This window comes from Alligator sinensis, unplaced genomic scaffold, assembly GCF_000455745.1.
Source record: "Alligator sinensis unplaced genomic scaffold, ASM45574v1 scaffold180_1, whole genome shotgun sequence".
NCBI lineage: Eukaryota > Metazoa > Chordata > Crocodylia > Alligatoridae > Alligator > Alligator sinensis.
In genome coordinates, this window is record NW_005842640.1 from 38,341 (window position 1) to 56,973 (window position 18,633).

The 18,633-nt window shown below is 42.4% G+C and overlaps 1 protein-coding gene across 4 annotated transcripts in view; it reads right to left on the bottom strand.

Moving 5' to 3' along the window:
• The window catches only part of LOC102370016 (cytochrome b5 reductase 4), a 70,036-nt gene that overhangs the window by 30,730 nt on the left and 20,673 nt on the right, over nucleotides 1-18,633 (bottom strand). For all 4 annotated transcript variants that reach the window (XM_025215309.1, XM_025215308.1, XM_025215310.1 and 1 more), the window contains 2 exons: nucleotides 17,909-17,941; nucleotides 16,418-16,540 (listed from right to left, as the gene is read on the bottom strand). In XM_025215309.1, coding sequence (XP_025071094.1) covers nucleotides 16,418-16,540; nucleotides 17,909-17,941 — 156 coding nt within the window. The remainder of the gene's footprint in view (nucleotides 1-16,417; nucleotides 16,541-17,908; nucleotides 17,942-18,633) is intronic.

Consider the following 18,633-nt stretch of genomic DNA (forward strand, 5'->3'; position numbering starts at 1 on the left):
GCTCTTCCTCCTCCTTGTCTTTGGTATTCTATTTTCTCTCTCCTACTTATACCCTGCTTTCTGCACATCCTCTCATAACATCTGATTAAATGAACTTGGGTTCACAAAAGTTTGTGCTCTCTCTCTATAGGTATATCTTATTTAGTGTATAAAGGTAAAAGTCTACCCTGCCTTATGGTAATCTTAAAATATTCTTTTCAAAAACTGCCCCATGCCAGATCTGTGCAACCATCAATTTGTCATGTTTTTGTGAGGCTACAAAATTGTTCTAAGGATGTTAACAAAAGAGGTGACAATGCAATACTCAATTTTCAACAAAAAATCAATTCTGAATACTTCCTAACAAAAATATACAAAGGAAAAATACACAAAATATTCAAACTGAATAAAAGTGTGATTTTTCATACCAAAATAGCACAAAGAAAAATATGTAATTATGAATTATTTTTATACCAGTGTCAAAACAGAATCTGGAATATGCAATGAACAAAATATGGAAATGCAATGAATGCTTCCACTGAAGATAATACTATCTGCTAGACGTTTTAAGTATTGTAAACCTCTTAGAAATGAGATGGAAAGTTCTACATACATTACAGTCATACATCCTCAAAATATTATTCCTTTAAAAATGATATTATTGGGGCCAAAAGGAAAGAAGTGAATAATAAATCACATAATTTTCTGCAACCACATTTGATATGTTTGCTTATGTGTGATATAGAATTAGTTAACAATGTTCCAAATACTGATAAAAGTAGTAAACAAAACTTAAATTCATCAAATGGTTTTCAGCCAACAAGCCAATTTCTCCCACATGTGTATTACCAATCCAATACCATTATCATCCCTGACATAAACCCTTTCAATATTAAAGTCCATTTGTAACCTATCAATACACAGATCTATATATGGGCATACCCTTCCATCCACTGTAATCCAGTGACTTTTGAGCAGAAAATGGACTCCTCTGAAAAGGTATATAGCAACAGTACAGAACAGATGTTAAATAATATTTTGTTAACTGCAACAATACAGGCATTTTAATGAAGCAGAAAGGAATTATTCCATTGGAGGCTAACCAGGTGGAATAATCTTTTGAAAAATTCTGAATAATTTCTAGGGGTCAAGATCTTTTGAGCTCAGTTTTGACAAAATGTTCCTCCTTCAAAGTCAAAATCTGATTAAATCTAGCACTGATTTATCCATTTACAGAATGTATTTCGTATTAGTGGATTGTTTTGGTTCCTCACAGATTTATGACTGTTGTTCTCACAACAGTATTACTTCACAAAATGGAGAACTGGAACACAGAAATGAAATGGCTCATACTCCAGTTCATACAAGATTTCTGTAACAAAGCCAAGACCTTAGCCAAGATCTCCCAAATTCAAATCCAGCATCTATACTCAGAATTATTGTTTTCATTATACTGATGCCTAAAAACCCCAAGCAAATGCAGAAGATAGGCCAGTCTGGCACATTAGTGACTAACAGGTTAGGAGAGGTACGGGCTAGAAACCTATTATTACCGTGCAGTACAAACATAATGCATTTTATTAAATACTTCTTTCTGAAAGATACTAAAATCTAACGTGGTAGAAAATATAAAGAGAGTATAGAGGTGCAGAAAAGTGAAGTAACTTGCCCAGTGCTGTACAACTGTTCAGTGACAGTAAAGAATGAAACCCAGGTCTCCCAAAGGCCATTCCAGTACTTTTCACCATATTACACTGCCCCTCCAGTCCAAAGAAACCATTAAACCATCTAGTCTGACTACTACAGTATGTCTTCAGGGCCCTGCAATGTCACCCAGTTACACAAGTCCCTCCATTAATTTTATGGCTCTTTTCAGCACCCTCTCTAGTTTTTTCAACAGCTATTTAAAATGTAGACACCATTCTAAGCAAGTACTTAGTTTTGTCTCAACAAAATTTTTATATAAAGGAAAAATTACTTCCAAACCGCTATTCATCATTCCCCTTTTTGTGCATCCAAAAATTAAACTACCCCTTCTGACAAGCATTGAATTGGATGCTCTTATTCCATTAAGAGCTTATCAATTGAGACAAGTTTATAATTTTCTGTGTAAAGAATTAATTACTGGGGGTTATCTTGGATTAAAGAAAATATGATATATTTCCATTTCAAAGGAAAATATATTATTTTGAGGGTTTTCAAAAGAAAAGACTTTGCACATCCTTATGCCTGTTTCTCATGTAATCCTGACTGTCCATACATTTTTATATTATATTTCCAAACTTCACAATATGGTCATTTTTAGCTGAAAAGACCCAAACTGTCACACAAAATGAAATAATGGAGCTTAAGCCTGTTTAGGCTTGTCATCAGCCCTTCTACTTCCTTTCTTCACACACAAAACATTTACCAGAAATGTCTTCTTGAACAGCATTACTCAGCTCTAAAATAAACAAGCATTTTCATGTAGCTTAAGGTCAGTCGGGAGCATTAGACAATCTAATATAATTTCTTATACACCTCAATCTGAAATGTCACTCAATGACTCTTGTATTGAGTACAATAACTTGGCTGGCTAAAACCTGACTTCCAGAAAGGAAGTTTCCCATTCTCCCCTACAGATGTGTTCACAGAACTTCATGTGTAGTGTCATGTACACCAGACACCATCTAGAGTTCTCCTAGAACAAGGAAATCAAGCGTGCATCCTGCAAAGCCATTTCATCTGGCCAACCGGGCTAGTGGCACTGGGTCAGAACTGGAGCTGCCATCATATATTCTTCAGGTTGGAACTGGAGCTGCTGCCACTGCCAGAGCCTCTTCATGCCCTGGGTTGGAGACAACTCAAAAGGAGCCCCAAACAAGTGAACACGTGTGCTATGCGGCACCACGGACTTGTCTGCAACGCTGCACACTACATGTGCCACATATGCAGGCATTTCCTGCACTGCTAGTTTGCAGCACAGGAGGGATTTTTTGACACTGGGGAGATCCTAGTGTCAAAAAACCTATGATAGAGAAAAGTGGTCTGGCTCACATGGCAGCAGCATGCGCCACCTGACACCGGAGCCTAGCTGCTGGCCAGGTTTCCTGCTGCCAGATTGCCGCTGCTGAAGCCCCAGGAGGTCCTCAGGTAAGGCTGCTGGGGCCAGCCCAGGTGCTGGCCCCAACCTCCCTTACCCCACCCAGCAAACCTGCCACACGCCAGAGTATGTGTGCACAGGCATTCCCCAGGGACAAGTAGCAGCAGCACAACTATGTGCCACTGCTATCTGTCCCTGGGGAAATGCACATGAGCACTCATCCAGATGTATCCCCTGGGTCCAGATTCTGTCCAAGGCATGAGGTAAGTCTGACAGCCCCATACTAGGCAATAACCTTGAGCTCAGAATTCAGCGCTGTTTATGTGAGATTTCATTTTTAATAACCTGAAGTTATTTGAGAGCTTTCTACTGAGGTCAGCCATTTACTGTTAATAATGTCAAAAGGCAAATTGAGTAAAAGTATATGGCTGTAGTAGTGGATTGCAGCTGATGCTGACTTAACAACTGATGACAATTTTTTTTTTTTTTGCTAACCATGTGGGAAAGCAGGTTCCATGTGGGGGAAACAAAATCCCGGATGCAGCAACATGCAAAAACACTATTTAGCTGCTAAGCAAAGAAAAAGTATACAAACTGTCCTTGGACAAAAGCCTGGCTCTGCAGAATCTAATAATTTTGCTGCTGACCTCTGTAGAGCTGTGCCATGCAGTAATTTACCTTGGAAGATGGACTAAATAATCCACCTTCTTGTAGTTTCTTAGAAAAATGCTGTTTGAACCAGCATGTTCCAGATGAATCAACTATAAGAAAATACCATCTTGACATTGTTTACAATTCTACAATTGGGGAGATTCACAGTGATATTGGAGAACATTACATTTGAATTTCTGTAGATGAGACTACTTAATAGTTAGGAAACTCACTGTTGAACATGGCAAACCTCTGCCCTTGATTTAACAATTGCTGGAGAGAACAACTCATACAACAATAGCATCTTTTATTAATGATGCTTCTCAACCCACAAGAAAAGAAGGGCTATTAGGTAATCTATTTGCAGGATTTTATTTGGGAAGCTAACTGAAACAGATTTCTTCTGAACAGTCCATAATTTGTTTTTGGATAAGACATTAAACCAAGAGTTTTTCCTTAGTGTATTTGGTAGATGAAAAGAAGTTAAAGATTAAAAGGAATTTTGGGGACAAAGGGGTACTGAAAATCCTTGGTAGTGAATTGTTCCTAAATTATTATGATAAAGTATTTTTGTCAACCTTTAAGTTTTATCTTTGCTGTGAAGATTCCATCTTCTATCAAAAATAGAGGATATTTGCAATCACATACCCTAAGCCACAGATATGCATACACTTCCTTCCATACTCCAAACTACTAGTTGGTTAACTACCACATACATTTTGGGGTTTAACAGAACTCTGGCTGTAGCCTAATTAATTCAGAGTTGTACACACATAAAAGTCAGTGGTATAACTTAAACTTCTGCAGTCAATAAGAATGGAAATAAAATCAATTCCCTAGCTACACAGAAACACGCATGCGAGGCTTTCTTAACTCATTCAAAACAATAAGCCTTCTAAAGGGACACTGTACTTGGATTTGCACTCAAAAGGCAATTTTATAAAAATGATCAATAATTAGGAGGAGGATTTCTTCCAAAAATTTTACCTACAAGAAATACAGCACTGTGCTAGTGTACCAGGATCAAAAAGTAAAGAAACTATTTTCATTATACCAAGAGCAAATTGTATACAAATGATTAAAGATTAGAAGTAATTTAAGTTGCTCCGATTCATTAATTTAAGGCATTATTAGTCACAGTAAGATTTATGTTATAAATATGATTTCTGAAGTAGCAGTGTCTCTTTTAAACCATCTCTCATACAGCAGGTGTGTAGGTAGCGTAGTGTTACAATGCTTGCCTGTCACCTCCAGGACCTGGGCTTGATTCCAGACTGGCACAGAAGCATCAATATGTTGTGATGATCCCAACCTAATCTCCTGATGGGTGGATTTCCATACCATACACTTGCCAGGAAACCACCTACAAGAAAATCATGTCTCAATAACCAAACAAAGAACTGCTATGCCTTATTTCTGAGGTAGGGTGGGGGTTTTTTGTGTGTTTTTTTTTTTAATGAATACACTCTGCCTTTATCCTACAATAAATTCAAAATGTAGGACAGAATGGCTGCACCATGCTTTTTAGTGAACTATTCTTTAATACACTAAATCACTTAAGCATTCCCTTGCACATATCGAATTGCTGCAATGTGTTTTACACACAGTGTAAATGTAACTATAAGTGTCACCTACATTGCAATACACAGCTAAAAAAACCCCCAAAACCCACCACCTATAAATAACTACTCCTCCAGGTAATCACAATTTTTCTTCTTTAAAAGAGAGAGAGAGAAAAATAATAAAGTTTTGCTGAAGAGTTCTCCATGAACGTCAAAGTACTTATCCTCAGGGATTTTTCTTTCTACTAAACAATCTTGAAATATTTTAATTGAATTATTTAAGAGTCAAAATTCCTACACTACCAGAACAATTTAAATGAATCACAATTTATTTCATAATTTAATTTGGTTTCCTCTCCACACCCCACCAAACTTCGTGGAGAATTTCTCCGATCTTTGAAACAGATTGGGTACTGCACATCACTGGCACTACACATACGTGGCCTGTGAACCAGCTACAGTTCTGCACTACTGCTTGAATGCAACTCCACGCAGACTTATGCTCCTGGCTACATGCCACTTCCTGGTGGCAGCAACATGCAGCCAGGAGGCTTCTGCTGATAGTCACATCCATTGGGGTCCAGAGGCCCTGAATTCTACCCCACCACACTTCCACTAGCCCAACAGACTACCGATGAGCCAGATAGAATAGCTCCATGGGCCAAGTCCAGCCATCAGGCCACATGTTTGATACCGCTGGTATAAATGGAAACCCCGCAACCAACAGGTTTAGGTTAGAGATCAGAAGGCAATATTCTACAGTTAGGGTGGCCAAAATCTGATCCCCTGTCTGGGGTCTTGTGAACCCAGCATTCATTCCTGCCTGTGGCAAGGGGTCAGGCTAGATGATCTGTTCAGGTCCCTCCTGACCCTAGCTACCATAAAACTATGAAACATTTACAGGTCACAACTTCACTCAGTATCTTGAGGGCAAAGACAGGATATCATCCAAGTTATGTGATAATATTTTAAGCAATACCATCCCTTGCACTTACACAAAAGACTAGTAAAAATGAATTCAGCTTAATTACAAGAAAATAATCCAATATGAGGTCTAATATTACAAGACAATGTAACCTTTTCCCAATCTGTCAATATATTTTTATTTTTTTAATAGCAAACCTAAATAAACATTTCTGCTTTAAAATTTCAAATCAAATTGTTTTTTAAATGAAGAGAGCCATCTTAAAGGAAGCAGAGATAGAGGTGCTGAAGGAAACCAGTCAGGGATCTCTGAACCCAAGTACAAATTAAATATGCACAAGAGCACTTGGAATTTATACCACTGGTCCCTTTGTCATGCCACATCCCTTCCTGACATTTTTCTCAACCCCAACACTTAAAACCTGAAAAATAGCTTTAGTAGACAAGAAAATATGGCTACACAGTGCATACATTTAGGCCAGGAAAGGGAAATTATTTCAGCTGGAGGGTCACTTCATGAGTTCTGACAAGCTGTCAAGGGCCACAAGGGTAGCCCCGCCCCTTGACAGGTGCCCAACCCCCCGGTTGCCATCTTGGTACCAGAGGTCCTGCCCCCACCTCAAACGCCTGACCTTTGTCACCAGACATCCCTGTCCTTGCCCCAGAAGTACTCTGTTTGGGAAGGGGGGTTTCCATCTTGGAGCCAGAAAAAAAAAAATTACACACACACACACACACACACAAAAATCAAACATTCACAATAACATATTTTAATTTCATTTTTATAAGATTTTTTTGTCCTGATGTGTGTGTGTTCGCATCGTGTATATAGAGATGACTGCATAATAGCTCAAAATTAAGTCTTATTTTTCTTGTATATTGCGGGGGGGGGGCAGGGGGGTATGTGTGGATGTGGGTGCATGTGGGGTTTGTGGGGTATGGGTGCTTGTGTGCGAGTAGTAGTGAGCAGGGCTCTCCCCAGAGACCTGTGGGTGTATTTGGGGGGGAGGGGAGGGGTATGGGGGAATGCAGGGCTTATGGGGTATGTGATTGTGTGCGGGGGAAGAGTGTGGTTGTGGGGTTTGCAGGGGAGGTTTTGTAGGTAGGGTGGGGTGTGCAAGGGCACCCACCCTGCAACAGCTCAGAGCCCACACTCCCTGCAGCGCTTCCCCGCCACTGCCAGTAAGCGTGCAGCCCCAGCACACCCTAAGTCTGCTCCAGATTGACCCCTACAGGAGTGAGTCATCCAGATGCGTGCACAGCCCTGACCCAGCCCCCACGCCTGCTCTGCACTGCCCACCTGTGGCACATCCTGCCACCCCCTGGGCACGCAAAGGGGCTGGGGTGGCTCCACACTGGGCTGTCTTTCTAGGCAGCTGCTGGCCCCAGCGTCGCGGTACTGACAGGGACCCACGTGCAGCCCAACCCGTGCCACACCTGCTGTAGAATTGCTTCTATAGTATACAATTAATCATCAGGTGAAGAAGGGAGTGGGGCTGAGGTAGGGTCAGGTACTGCACAGCTGGGCCAGGGCGGGGTGCAGGACAGAGCCGCAAGTGACTCATCCGGGGGATCCCGGTAGGATCCCTCTACTACATGCAGTCCAGGAGGGCATGGGGGGCACGTGCTCCCAGATCTGTGCATGGGGCGAGGGTGGGCTGTCACTGCAGGCTGGGGCCAGGGGCAGCGCTGGGCTCTTCCTGGTGGAGGGGTTGGGCCAGGGCTGTGCTCAGGGTGGGCAGCAGTTTTGAGGGGGGGGGCTACAACCACCCCAAAATTCACCGTAACCCCCCTCCCAGTGCTGCTGCCACCCATTCTGAGCACAGCTTAGCCCAGCTCAGCTCAGCCCCTCCTCCGGGAAGAGCCCAGCCCAAGTCCCAGCCCACAGTGGGAGCCCACCCTCGCCCTGCATGCAGATGCAGGGGTGCACATGCCCCCCCATGCACTCCTGGGGTGCGTGCAGTGTAGGGAGCCGCCCTCTCCCCTCCCCACTCCCCACACCCCCCCAAGACGAGCTGCAGCTCCATCCCGTGACCCACCCAGGCTGGGCATCACCTGCCCCTGCCTCACTCCCTCCCACACCGCAGGGGCCTTGATCCGTATACCCCATGCCCCTTCCCACCCCCCTTGCCCCTTCCCTCACAACAGACTTACTAGCCGGATGCTGCTCTTCAAGCTGCTGGGCCGCATATCGGCAATCAGATCGGTATCGGCCAATATGGCTCATTAAAAATTAGCCGCTGGTTTTGGCCCAAAAAATCTTTATCGGTGCACCCCTAGTGCCTACAAAAGAAGCTTCTGCCAATGCAGTAAATGTCAGCCAGGGGGTCATATCCCTAATTATAGTTATGATAGCAAAAGTCTGTAGCACAAACAACCTTTGGCATATAAATATGTATTTACAGAATTACGGATCAAGTCTCTTAGCTTTCTTCTTCCAATTAAAGAGGCCATCTAATGAAAACAGATGCTTACCCTTTACCTGTAAGAGTACACAAGCTTTCCCACACCCCACCTTCTTTTTTATTTTTATTTTTTGAGAGAGAGAAATGAATGCAAAACAAACTGATATTATTGACTGTATCAGAATATATCCCAAACATATATATTTTTCTTCATTGCATTTTGGATTAAGATTTTCTACAGCATGTAAAACTAGAAATAAACTAATCTCTCATCTTCTCATCCAAAGATTACCAAACCTCTTACACAACTTGCTTATTGTCTGTGAACTCAAAAACACTGATCAGTTTGGATTTTTGTTGCTAAAAAACATTCCAAAGGAAATTTGCCAATGTGCCTCAGAAAACTAATTTTACACCCCATGAAGACAGAGAGATTATAAAATGAAGCCAATAATACCTGCAATCTATTTAGTGTAAGGGAGTACCAATTACCATAACAAAATCAGAATTTGCCCCTTCTGAATTGGTTTTAAATGCAGGCTCCCTGCAATTCAGCATGAGAGATGACTGTTCTACCACATGTAAAAGAAGGAAGGGGCTCTTTCAGCCCTACAAAAGACTAATTTGCTTCCTCTGAATTCATACCAAAAGCAGAGGACCTGCAAATCAGGGAAATTGCTATGGTCACGAACATGGGAAGGGCCATTTAAGACTAAATGAAGGAGGAAGCCTCAAAATATTTTGGTACTGAAATGTTGGGGACTGACAGTCTGATGAAGTAGGGGCCAACTTTTTTGGCAGGTGTGCCACAAATTAGTCTTATACCTGAGCACGACTCTGATCTTGTACCCCCGCTCAATCAACTACTCGACTTTCTGCCCTGTGCTCCCTGCCAGATCTCCTCCTCCATTTTCTGCCCAACCTGCTGCTGTACTGCCTGTCCCCTCCCTGATCTGGTGCATGCTAGAAACAGAGGTTGCCCATGGCATTTGTGGAACTTGTGCTCTGGGCAGCAGGCAATAAGAGCACAGGACTTGATTCCCTTCCCTTGATATACTTTACAAAGGCTTTTTTAAGCAGTGTTAAAATAAAAACTTCTAGAAGCTGGTAAGAACTCCATTTTTATGGAGATTTAAAAAAAAAAAATTTTTTTTCCTTCTAGTTCAAGACAGACATGGCAAGTTCCTTCCAAAAAATCAGTGTAACAAAGCCACTCAAACCACCAAGCTTCTTACAGAAAGAAAAAAAAACGATTAAGTGCTGATTAATTAAACTATCCATTACCTAAAAAAGTCATGCTCTGTATGACTGCTAACATTATACTAATATTTAAAAAATGGTGTCAGTGGGCATATCCACATGTGCAATTAATGTGCAACAATAAACTCTGGTGTGCATTGGGTGCCACATTTGAGCATGCACCCAGGACCGTAGCATGTTGAGCTGGGTCAGAGCAGCCCTAGTTGGAAGGGGGCCTAGGGTTAGCCTACCAGTCCAGGGCTGCTCCACCCCAGTTCAACATGCTCTGAGAGGGGGCTGGCTAAGGCACAAGGGTGCTTCAGTGCAGGGCCAGGCAGCAGGCAGCCCCCACACTGAAGCACCATCGTGTCCCAGCCAACCAGGTCAGCATCTTATGCAAGTGTTGCTGCAGACTAAAAAACTCTGCCACAGGATAGTACTTGTGTTCACAAGTACTAACCTACAGTAGAGTTAATTAGTTTACTCCATCCTAATAGCATTTCATGTGTAGACGCTAGGAGTTTACTGCAGAGCTAATTAGGTAACTGCTGTAAATGTCTTGTGCAGATGTGCCCGGTATGTCTATGGAATAAAGCTCTGAGGAATCTCTGTTGCTACTGTTTTGGCTTCCATCAGGACCTCTGTTGTTGACTTATATCCATCCCTCCTTCTGTCTTCATCTACAGTGTTATCTCTGAAACGAGCGCATCTTGAGAAAACTTTTTATTTAATAAATAATAAATCTTTTATTTCATACTTATTGCAGAAGTGCCATAAACTGTATATAATCAGAAGTTGAAACCTTTCAATAACAGACAGCCAAACATGGCTCAGCATAAGAAGAGCTGGAGTGTACAATTTATTGCAATGTTGATCTGCCCAGAGGAGGGGGTTCTATGATGATTTGAAAGAAAAAAAATTAAATATAATTTTGCTAACTTTTTCTTTATTATATATGTTGTATTCACCACAGTATGAGGATTGATGCTGCATCTTGCTCACAAGAGTATTGATGTCAATATTCATGTCACTTGCATTAGCCTTAAAGAATGGTTGCCAACTATCAGCAAGCAACTGATTGTCAGTAAAAAAAAAAAAAAAAAGGCTAAAAAATGGCTGTCAGCAAAGTCTATAAAAAAAACAACCACCCCACCCCAAAAATATTGGCCACCAGTAAGAACACTAAGCTGCCACACCTTGGCTGCAGCTCTGATAGAGCACAGCAGTGCCACCTAATGTGTCTGGGCGAGAGCATAGAATCCTGCAGAGAGCGCTATCTCAACCATGTGCAGCTGCTGCTGCATCCCAGCAGCAGGGATGCAGCAGGGTGCCTATAATACTGCTGACTTGCTGGTAGGCTTCTTTGAGGTTCCACGTTAAGACACTGGGCACAGAGCTGCAACGGGTAAGGCTGGGTCAAGGCAGGGGCAGGGGGGAGAGCAGCATGATCCAAAGTGTAGTTGGGGGCATCATAGGGTAGAGGTGAGCATGAAGCCCCTGTAGGGATAGGGTGGAGAGGGAGCAGCGCAGTGTAAAGCCATCACTGCAGTCAAAAAGGGTTGCCAACCCACACAATTTTTTTTACTACTAACTTTTTACTGATAATTTTTTTTTTTCCCCACTCTTTTACTATGGTTGATATTAAGCTCCCAAATTTGAACCCAGCCCTTCTAACTGGGGTCTGGACACAGGGCAGAGCCTGGCAAGAGAGTTACATTTACATTATGTAAAATATGTATCAGTAAAAATGTGTCTGTAAAAAAGTGTGTGTGTCAGTAAAAAGCATGCAGATTGTCCATAAAAAGGTGTTCTTAGATTGACAACTTTGCTTTAAAGTCTGCTGCAAGTGTTCACCAGTCAATCCTGACCACATTTTGGACTTGATTAACTTCATTTTTTAAATCAATCTACAGTAAGCTGTTCAAAAACTATCATCACATCCACATCAGAACTCTTTGTCTGCAAATATGTTGAGGCCAGGAGAATTAATTAAATGATAAGCAGTAGAGATGCACTGATATATTGGTCCATATTGTATCAGCACCAATAAAATGAAAATTGACATATCGGCAATCAGCTTTTTTTGGCTGATAATATTACTGATAAATGTCCCATGCATGCGTGCAGTCACAGCATGCGGACAGCAAGGAATGCAGACCAGCAACGTGGAGAGCAGCATCCACCCAGTAAGTCTGTTGAGGGGGAAGGCGTGTGGGGAGGGCACATCAAGGCCCCCATGGTGAGGGAGGGAGTGGGGCTAGGGCAAGGGCAGATGCTGTCCAGCCAAGGGCAGGGCTAGGAGGGGAGGGAGAAGGAGCCGCGGGCAGCTCGTCTAGGTAGTAGGGGGTGCAGCTTCTGCCACTGCACGCCTCCCACCCCCCCGGGGAAGCATAGGAGGCACATGCCCCCCACCTCGATTTGCTGGGGGGTTGGGTGGGCAGTGGCAGCGCTGGGAGGATCTGTATGTGGGCTGTCCACTGTGGGCATGGGCTTCTGCCCTGCTGCCCTCCCCTGGGGCCTCTGCAGCCCAGCAGGCGGTGCTGCAGCAAACAGCAGGGCCACACGGGAATCTCCTTGCTGCTGCGAGCTCTGTGTTGTTCTGGAGACCCATCCCCTGCCTGTGCAGTAACAATGAGGGGCAAAGCCCTGCGCCACTGCCTCTGCTGCTGCAGCAGCATGTGCAGGGGACGCATTACCATGGAACTTGCAGCAGCAAGGAAATCCCTGCGTCGCTGCACTGTTCCCTACAGCACTGGGTCACAACCACCAGGTTGCAGAGGCCCCAGGGGCGGGCAGCAGGGCAGAAGCCTGAGCCCACAGTGGGCATCCTGCGCCCACCCCTGTCCCATGCACAGTTCTGAGGGGCAAGGGTCTCTCCTGCCCACCCCCCCAGGAGTGCATGCAGAATTGAGGGGTGTGGGGGGGGGCGGTGTGCCACCTGAGCCCACAGCAGGCAGGCAGCAAGGGGTGGGGGGGGGTGGGAGGGGGAAAACAGAGCTGGACTCTGTTCTGCTGCAGCAGCCACCGCCTCTTACTCGGGGCAACTGAACTACCTCACCCTACGTGAGCTACACAGTATCTTCATATCCTACTTCAACATCAGCAAGGAAATGTTGAAATTGACAATAGATCAAGCCATGGCCCTAAATGAAATTCAGCCCCAAGCTAACCATGACAGATTCCCACAGTAATACCTTGCTGTACAACAACTGTTAGTATCTAATGCAGTGACGTTGCACAGGAGGATCACCATGCAATTTTTGCATGTCATTGTTGATGTATTCTATTAATTACACCAATGTGGCATCCTGTGGTTTCATGCATCATCTGTTGTGTACGTTTCGGTTTCTCCTAGCTCAGCTGATGCATGTCAACTGCTTCACACATTTAGAGAAATAAGCCATCTCCTCTGGCTGTTCTGCTGAAACGCTGAAGAGCTCTAAGCCCCTCAGTAACCACAGAACCTATTCCTCACACAAATAGAAGCAGTTGGACATGTCACTGTTCTCACCAAGTGCCAATGACAAGTATTCAAACATTATGGCCACCTCTTTCAGTGTGGAAAGCAAATCTAACTCCATATCTTCAATTTATCTACTGAAAATATGAAGAGAAAGATTTAAACCATTTATCAAGTTTTACTTTTCAGGACATACATACCTCCTTAATTATTTTCATTATACATTTTTTTCCTAAGAGTTGTCTGTCTATCAAAGATCTGCCATCAGCAATCAATTTTGCCAGACAACTAGATCAAACACCCGCTAGGTTTTGCTCGATGTGTCTTTTAAAAATATTCAGCTGATAAAACAAAGTGTTTCTGAGAGCTTCTATTCTGTCACTGCTAAATTGACCAAGCGGTCATACTTTTCTTTATGATGTATATCAAAATGATACCTGATACTGTATATTCTTTGAATGCTAAAAGTGTTTTGGCAAATAAGACATTGCCTTGCCTTTGCATTGCACAAAAGATTAATCATGTGCCCACTGATCATCAAATACTCAACACCCACTATCAACTTTCCTTTTTTTCAGCAGCAGGTGGTTTCTTCACAGAAGCACATATGCAGGGACTGCAAACTGCCTGGCTGACACTGGAACCAAACTGATTGTAGATGCAGCTCTCCAGGAGCATTTTAGTCACTCATCCCAGCTCCTTGCAGTTTCTGAATAGTGGGAAGGAGACAAGGAGCACCCACCAGAATGATGCCCTTTCTCCCCCTCCTCCCTGTAAACTCTAGGGAGAAACATTCCTAGGCCCTGCACACCTATGGGAAGATGGAGACAGGCAGCCCCTACTCACATACTGCACTGCAGAATTGCACATACTGCACTGCATTACACCCCTCTTGACCCACCCCCGCACACCGTTCCCACCTGCAGAGTACTGCCACCCACTGCAATTAAACAAGTACAACATTTTGTGACTTATTAGCCAGCTGCTCCATGAGTCTGTAGTTGAGCAAGTACATGCTGGCTGGTGCCTCTGTCCCAGTTCCTGCTAAAGCAGCTCCTCAAGACTGCTGGGTCCCAGAGCTTGGCAGATTTAGTTAAAATCTTCATGGGCCAGATGCTGCCTGTGGCCTATAGGCTGCCTACTCCTGATATACACCATTCTAAGTGAGCAACAAGTTACATTACAGGTAGCAGATAACTTGGATAACCTGGGATGTCTCATCTTTAAATGGAGCGAAGTGAACAGCATCTTATGGTTATAAAATCTAATATAAAAGAAAGATGAATCACTAGATTCTGAAGCTAAAAATGACCTTCTACATAAAGCTAAGATACCAAGTGATTTAAAAACAGCTGTGTATTATTGTCAGACCATATTAATAACTCAGGTCACTGGGGTTCTTTCAAGTTGGGGAAAGGAAGAAGTAAAGTATAAACAACTACACAAATCTAGCAAGAGACTAGAGACAGGATCTCAATTAGTTCTTGATAATCTGTAATTCTGCTACCAAATGAAACAAAAGAAGTCAAATAAGTCAGACTGACCTACAGGCTTTTAAACAGGGGTGCAGACAGTCACATCAGCATAAGCCAAGTAGAATGGTACAAAAAACAACTGCAGGTTTTGGTCAGATGACTTTCAAGAATGCAACACAATGTCAGCCACATACTCAAAACCACCAAGTTGCCAAGGAGTCAGATAGTAGGGGTATGCAAAACGGGCTGTATTCGATTAATTTATTTGGATCACTGTCCCCAATTTGATTCGGACGAATTTGAAGATTCGATGCTGATTCGGAGAATCAGCGACTCGGTCAGTCACAGATACAGATTTAAATGTTTCTTCTACATATCTCGAGGTACCAGGCATGGCTCATGAATGCTGCAATGATGGGGTGGATAGAGTCCCACAGGAGCACGAGGGGTCCCTGCGTGCTTGGCGGCAAACCTGGAAGTGGACTAATTTGATTCGGACGAATTTGAAGATTCGATGCTGATTCGGAGAATCAGCGACTCGGTCAGTCACAGATACAGATTTAAATGTTTCTTCTACATATCTCGAGGTACCAGGCATGGCTCATGAATGCTGCAATGATGGGGTGGATAGAGTCCCACAGGAGCACGAGGGGTCCCTGCGTGCTTGGCGGCAAACCTGGAAGTGGACTGGAAGTACTTCTGGTCCACTTCCGGGTCCACCGGGGAGTCCCCCCCGGCCCCTCCCCCGGCTCGGCAATCGGCTGTGGGGAGACCCCAGGTGCCCCACCAGACCCAGGAGGCACCAGTCACTGAGCTGGGAGGGACACAGGGAAGCCCACCAGCGTGGTCCCCAGCGGACCTGGAAGTGGGCCGGAAGTATTTCTGGTCCACTTCCATGTCTGCTGCCAAGCTCACTGGGGAGCCCCCCACGCTCCTATGGGATGCTTCATCCCCACCACCATCACAGCATTCACGAGCCACCTGGTATGTTAAGGTATGCAGAAAAGACATCGCCAAATCTTTCCGAATCAATTCGGAGGGTTCCGATTTGATTCAGAGAGATTAAAGGGTCTCCTGATTCAATTCAGATTTGGAGATTCAGCCACTGAATTGGGCCAAATCAAATCAGGGACCAAAGCTTTGCACAGCCCTATCAGATACTAATCTGTCTGTATCAGACGTGGGAGGCAGAGCTGATAACAGTTTGAAATGGGAGCCCTTAGAAGTTCATTTCTTAGTGGAAATTTGCCTTTTACTGCCAGTTGGCTATCCAAAGGTCATTCACTGTCTAAGCTTAATGCTCCTGCATTGTTTGCTTTCACTGGGATCTCAGGGTTCTCTCATGCATCAGAGGTGGCAAGCATATTAAGATGCTTCTTTCTGCAGAACTGAGAGGTCTTATATTCTATTATGCCACAGGAAGTTTTTCTAGCATGGCGCCTACACATTCTCTAGCAGAAGACCAGAGATCCTTTCTGAGAGCAGGTGAAGGTCTGACTATAAAAGTCAAGTGCTACTGTGCAGAAACACAAATCTGTCCCTTGTCCTTTGGGAAAGCTACTTGGATCCGCAGTATAGTAGATTGCTGCCTCAAAGAGATAAAGAACAAACACAATTGTCAAAGGAGTGAGACTATTTACCTTGGTCTGTGCGCTTGATAAATGAATTATGACTCTCCAAGGGTTGTCCCAGCTTTTTCCAAGGAATATTATCTTTTTTCTTCAGGACAATCTCCACCTTTCCCACTTTTTCAGCAACATGTACTTAGAAGAACAGAGGGAGAAAAAGAGTTCCATATTTTTAGTTGTAATGATTTTTTTCACAAAAGGTATTGGTTTAATTTAATTTTCATTATAATAAATTTCAACAAGAATTAGTATCTAATAATTTCTCAAAACATATAGAATTGCGTTAAATCTGTGGTTCCAAAACTTGCAGATCAAATCCTGCAAAATATCTTGAGGACCTCAATGAAGCCTTGTCAACAAACTTTTTATTGAAAGTTTTTATTTACTTTGGCCACCAACTAGTTCGGGATCACTGTTTTCAAGTAAAATATCATATTTAAAATGTACTTCATGGGCAACCTTAACACATATTGAAAATACACTAAAAAACATAGGAGTAATTTATTATGCATAAATAAAGAAGGCATCACAGTATATTTAGGAACTATGGTCAAGAAGTTAATACTCATGAAATCAAAACGATCAATTGTTCATCACTGATGCAATGTCCCACTGTTTGCATAAATATGGAAAAGTGACAGTCTCCATTGTAGGCCTAAAACATCCTAAAAAAACTAATTAATCCAATCTAATGCATTTAGGGGACCAAAACACTATCAATATTCTATATTAAGTATTTCTCAGGCATCAAGATGGATTTATCTTAAACTGTGAGCTTTTTCAACAATCAGAATTAATGCTGAACTTCTAAGAGATGTCTAGGTGTAACTGCCTTCCTAAAAAAGGAAGTTTAAAAAACAGAAACCCTAACACACACACTGTGTTCACTGTCTTCCTACTTTATTAGGAGATGCTTATGATTTTATAGTCATTCCTATTCATATATTATATACTGTATTATAAATATGGAAGCTTGCTCACAACACATTTTTTCCTTAACAATTATATACATTTGTTTTTAATTACTCATTTTTTGAAACAAATACTTAATGTTAGTACAAACATTAATCCCAAGCAAAATTCCTGAAAAGCAACATATACATTCTTTGGGGCTTCTAATAGAAAACTGTAAGTCTGACGGTTCAAAAGATGTTTAAAGAAAGCTATCAACTTTTTTGCTAAACAAATATTTATTAATCAAACTGGGAATAAAGTATAGTAAACTGTTTTCACATTCAAGTTTTAGGGAAGGAATAAGCAAGGTTTTCCAGCAGCAGGCTGAATGACATGGCTCAAGTCCAAGGAATTCTAGCAATAAGACCAGGGCACCACTGCCATTTCTTCCTGCTGCTGGTCACAATGCAGCATAGGTGAAGCCCCCGACCCAAGCCCCTCTCCAGCTTGGTAGGCTAGATCCAATGGTTAGGTTCCCTAGGTTAGGGAACAGGGAGAAAAAAAACAACTACAAACAAAAGAAAATAAGCAAATACATAAACAGCTTACCAGCAATATCTTCCTGAACAGCATTACTTAGCTCTAAAATAAATAAAAGAACAAGCTTTTTTATATAGCCTAAAGCCAGAGTGGAGAATTAGATCATCTAATACAAACTTCCTATACAAATCATAACCTGAAATGTCACTCAATAATTCTTGTGCCGAGTCCAATAATTTGACTGGCTAAAACATAACTTCCAGAAGTAGTATCTAGTCTGGGTTTTAAGACAGCAGGAGATGGAAAATCTACTATTTCCTTTGAGAGTTTGTTGCAATGGTTAATTCTTTCTGTTTAAAGATCTTTATTTCAATGTATCTGGTTTGAATTTTCAGTCAACAAAACATTTCATACCAGTATCTTCTCTGCAGTAAAGAGTAGTAAAAAGAGTCACCTTACAAACGTCTTTCCCATAAGTTAAAAGATTGTAATCAAGTCTCACCCAGAGACTTAATTGCCTTCTTCAGCTTTTGAAATATTTTTGTTGCTTTTTTTCTGAATCATTTTAAGCTTAACATCCTCCTTAAGAATGCTGACACTACAACAATAAGCAATATTGCAATAACAGGTCTCATCAACAGTGATACGATAAAAATCAACTCCCTATTTCTACTACTTTCCTGTTTATACATCCGAGGATTGCTACACTCCTCACAAAAGCATCACACAAAACTGAATGTTTGCCTAGTATGACCTTTATATTCTACTCAGAATCACTGCATTCTAATATACAG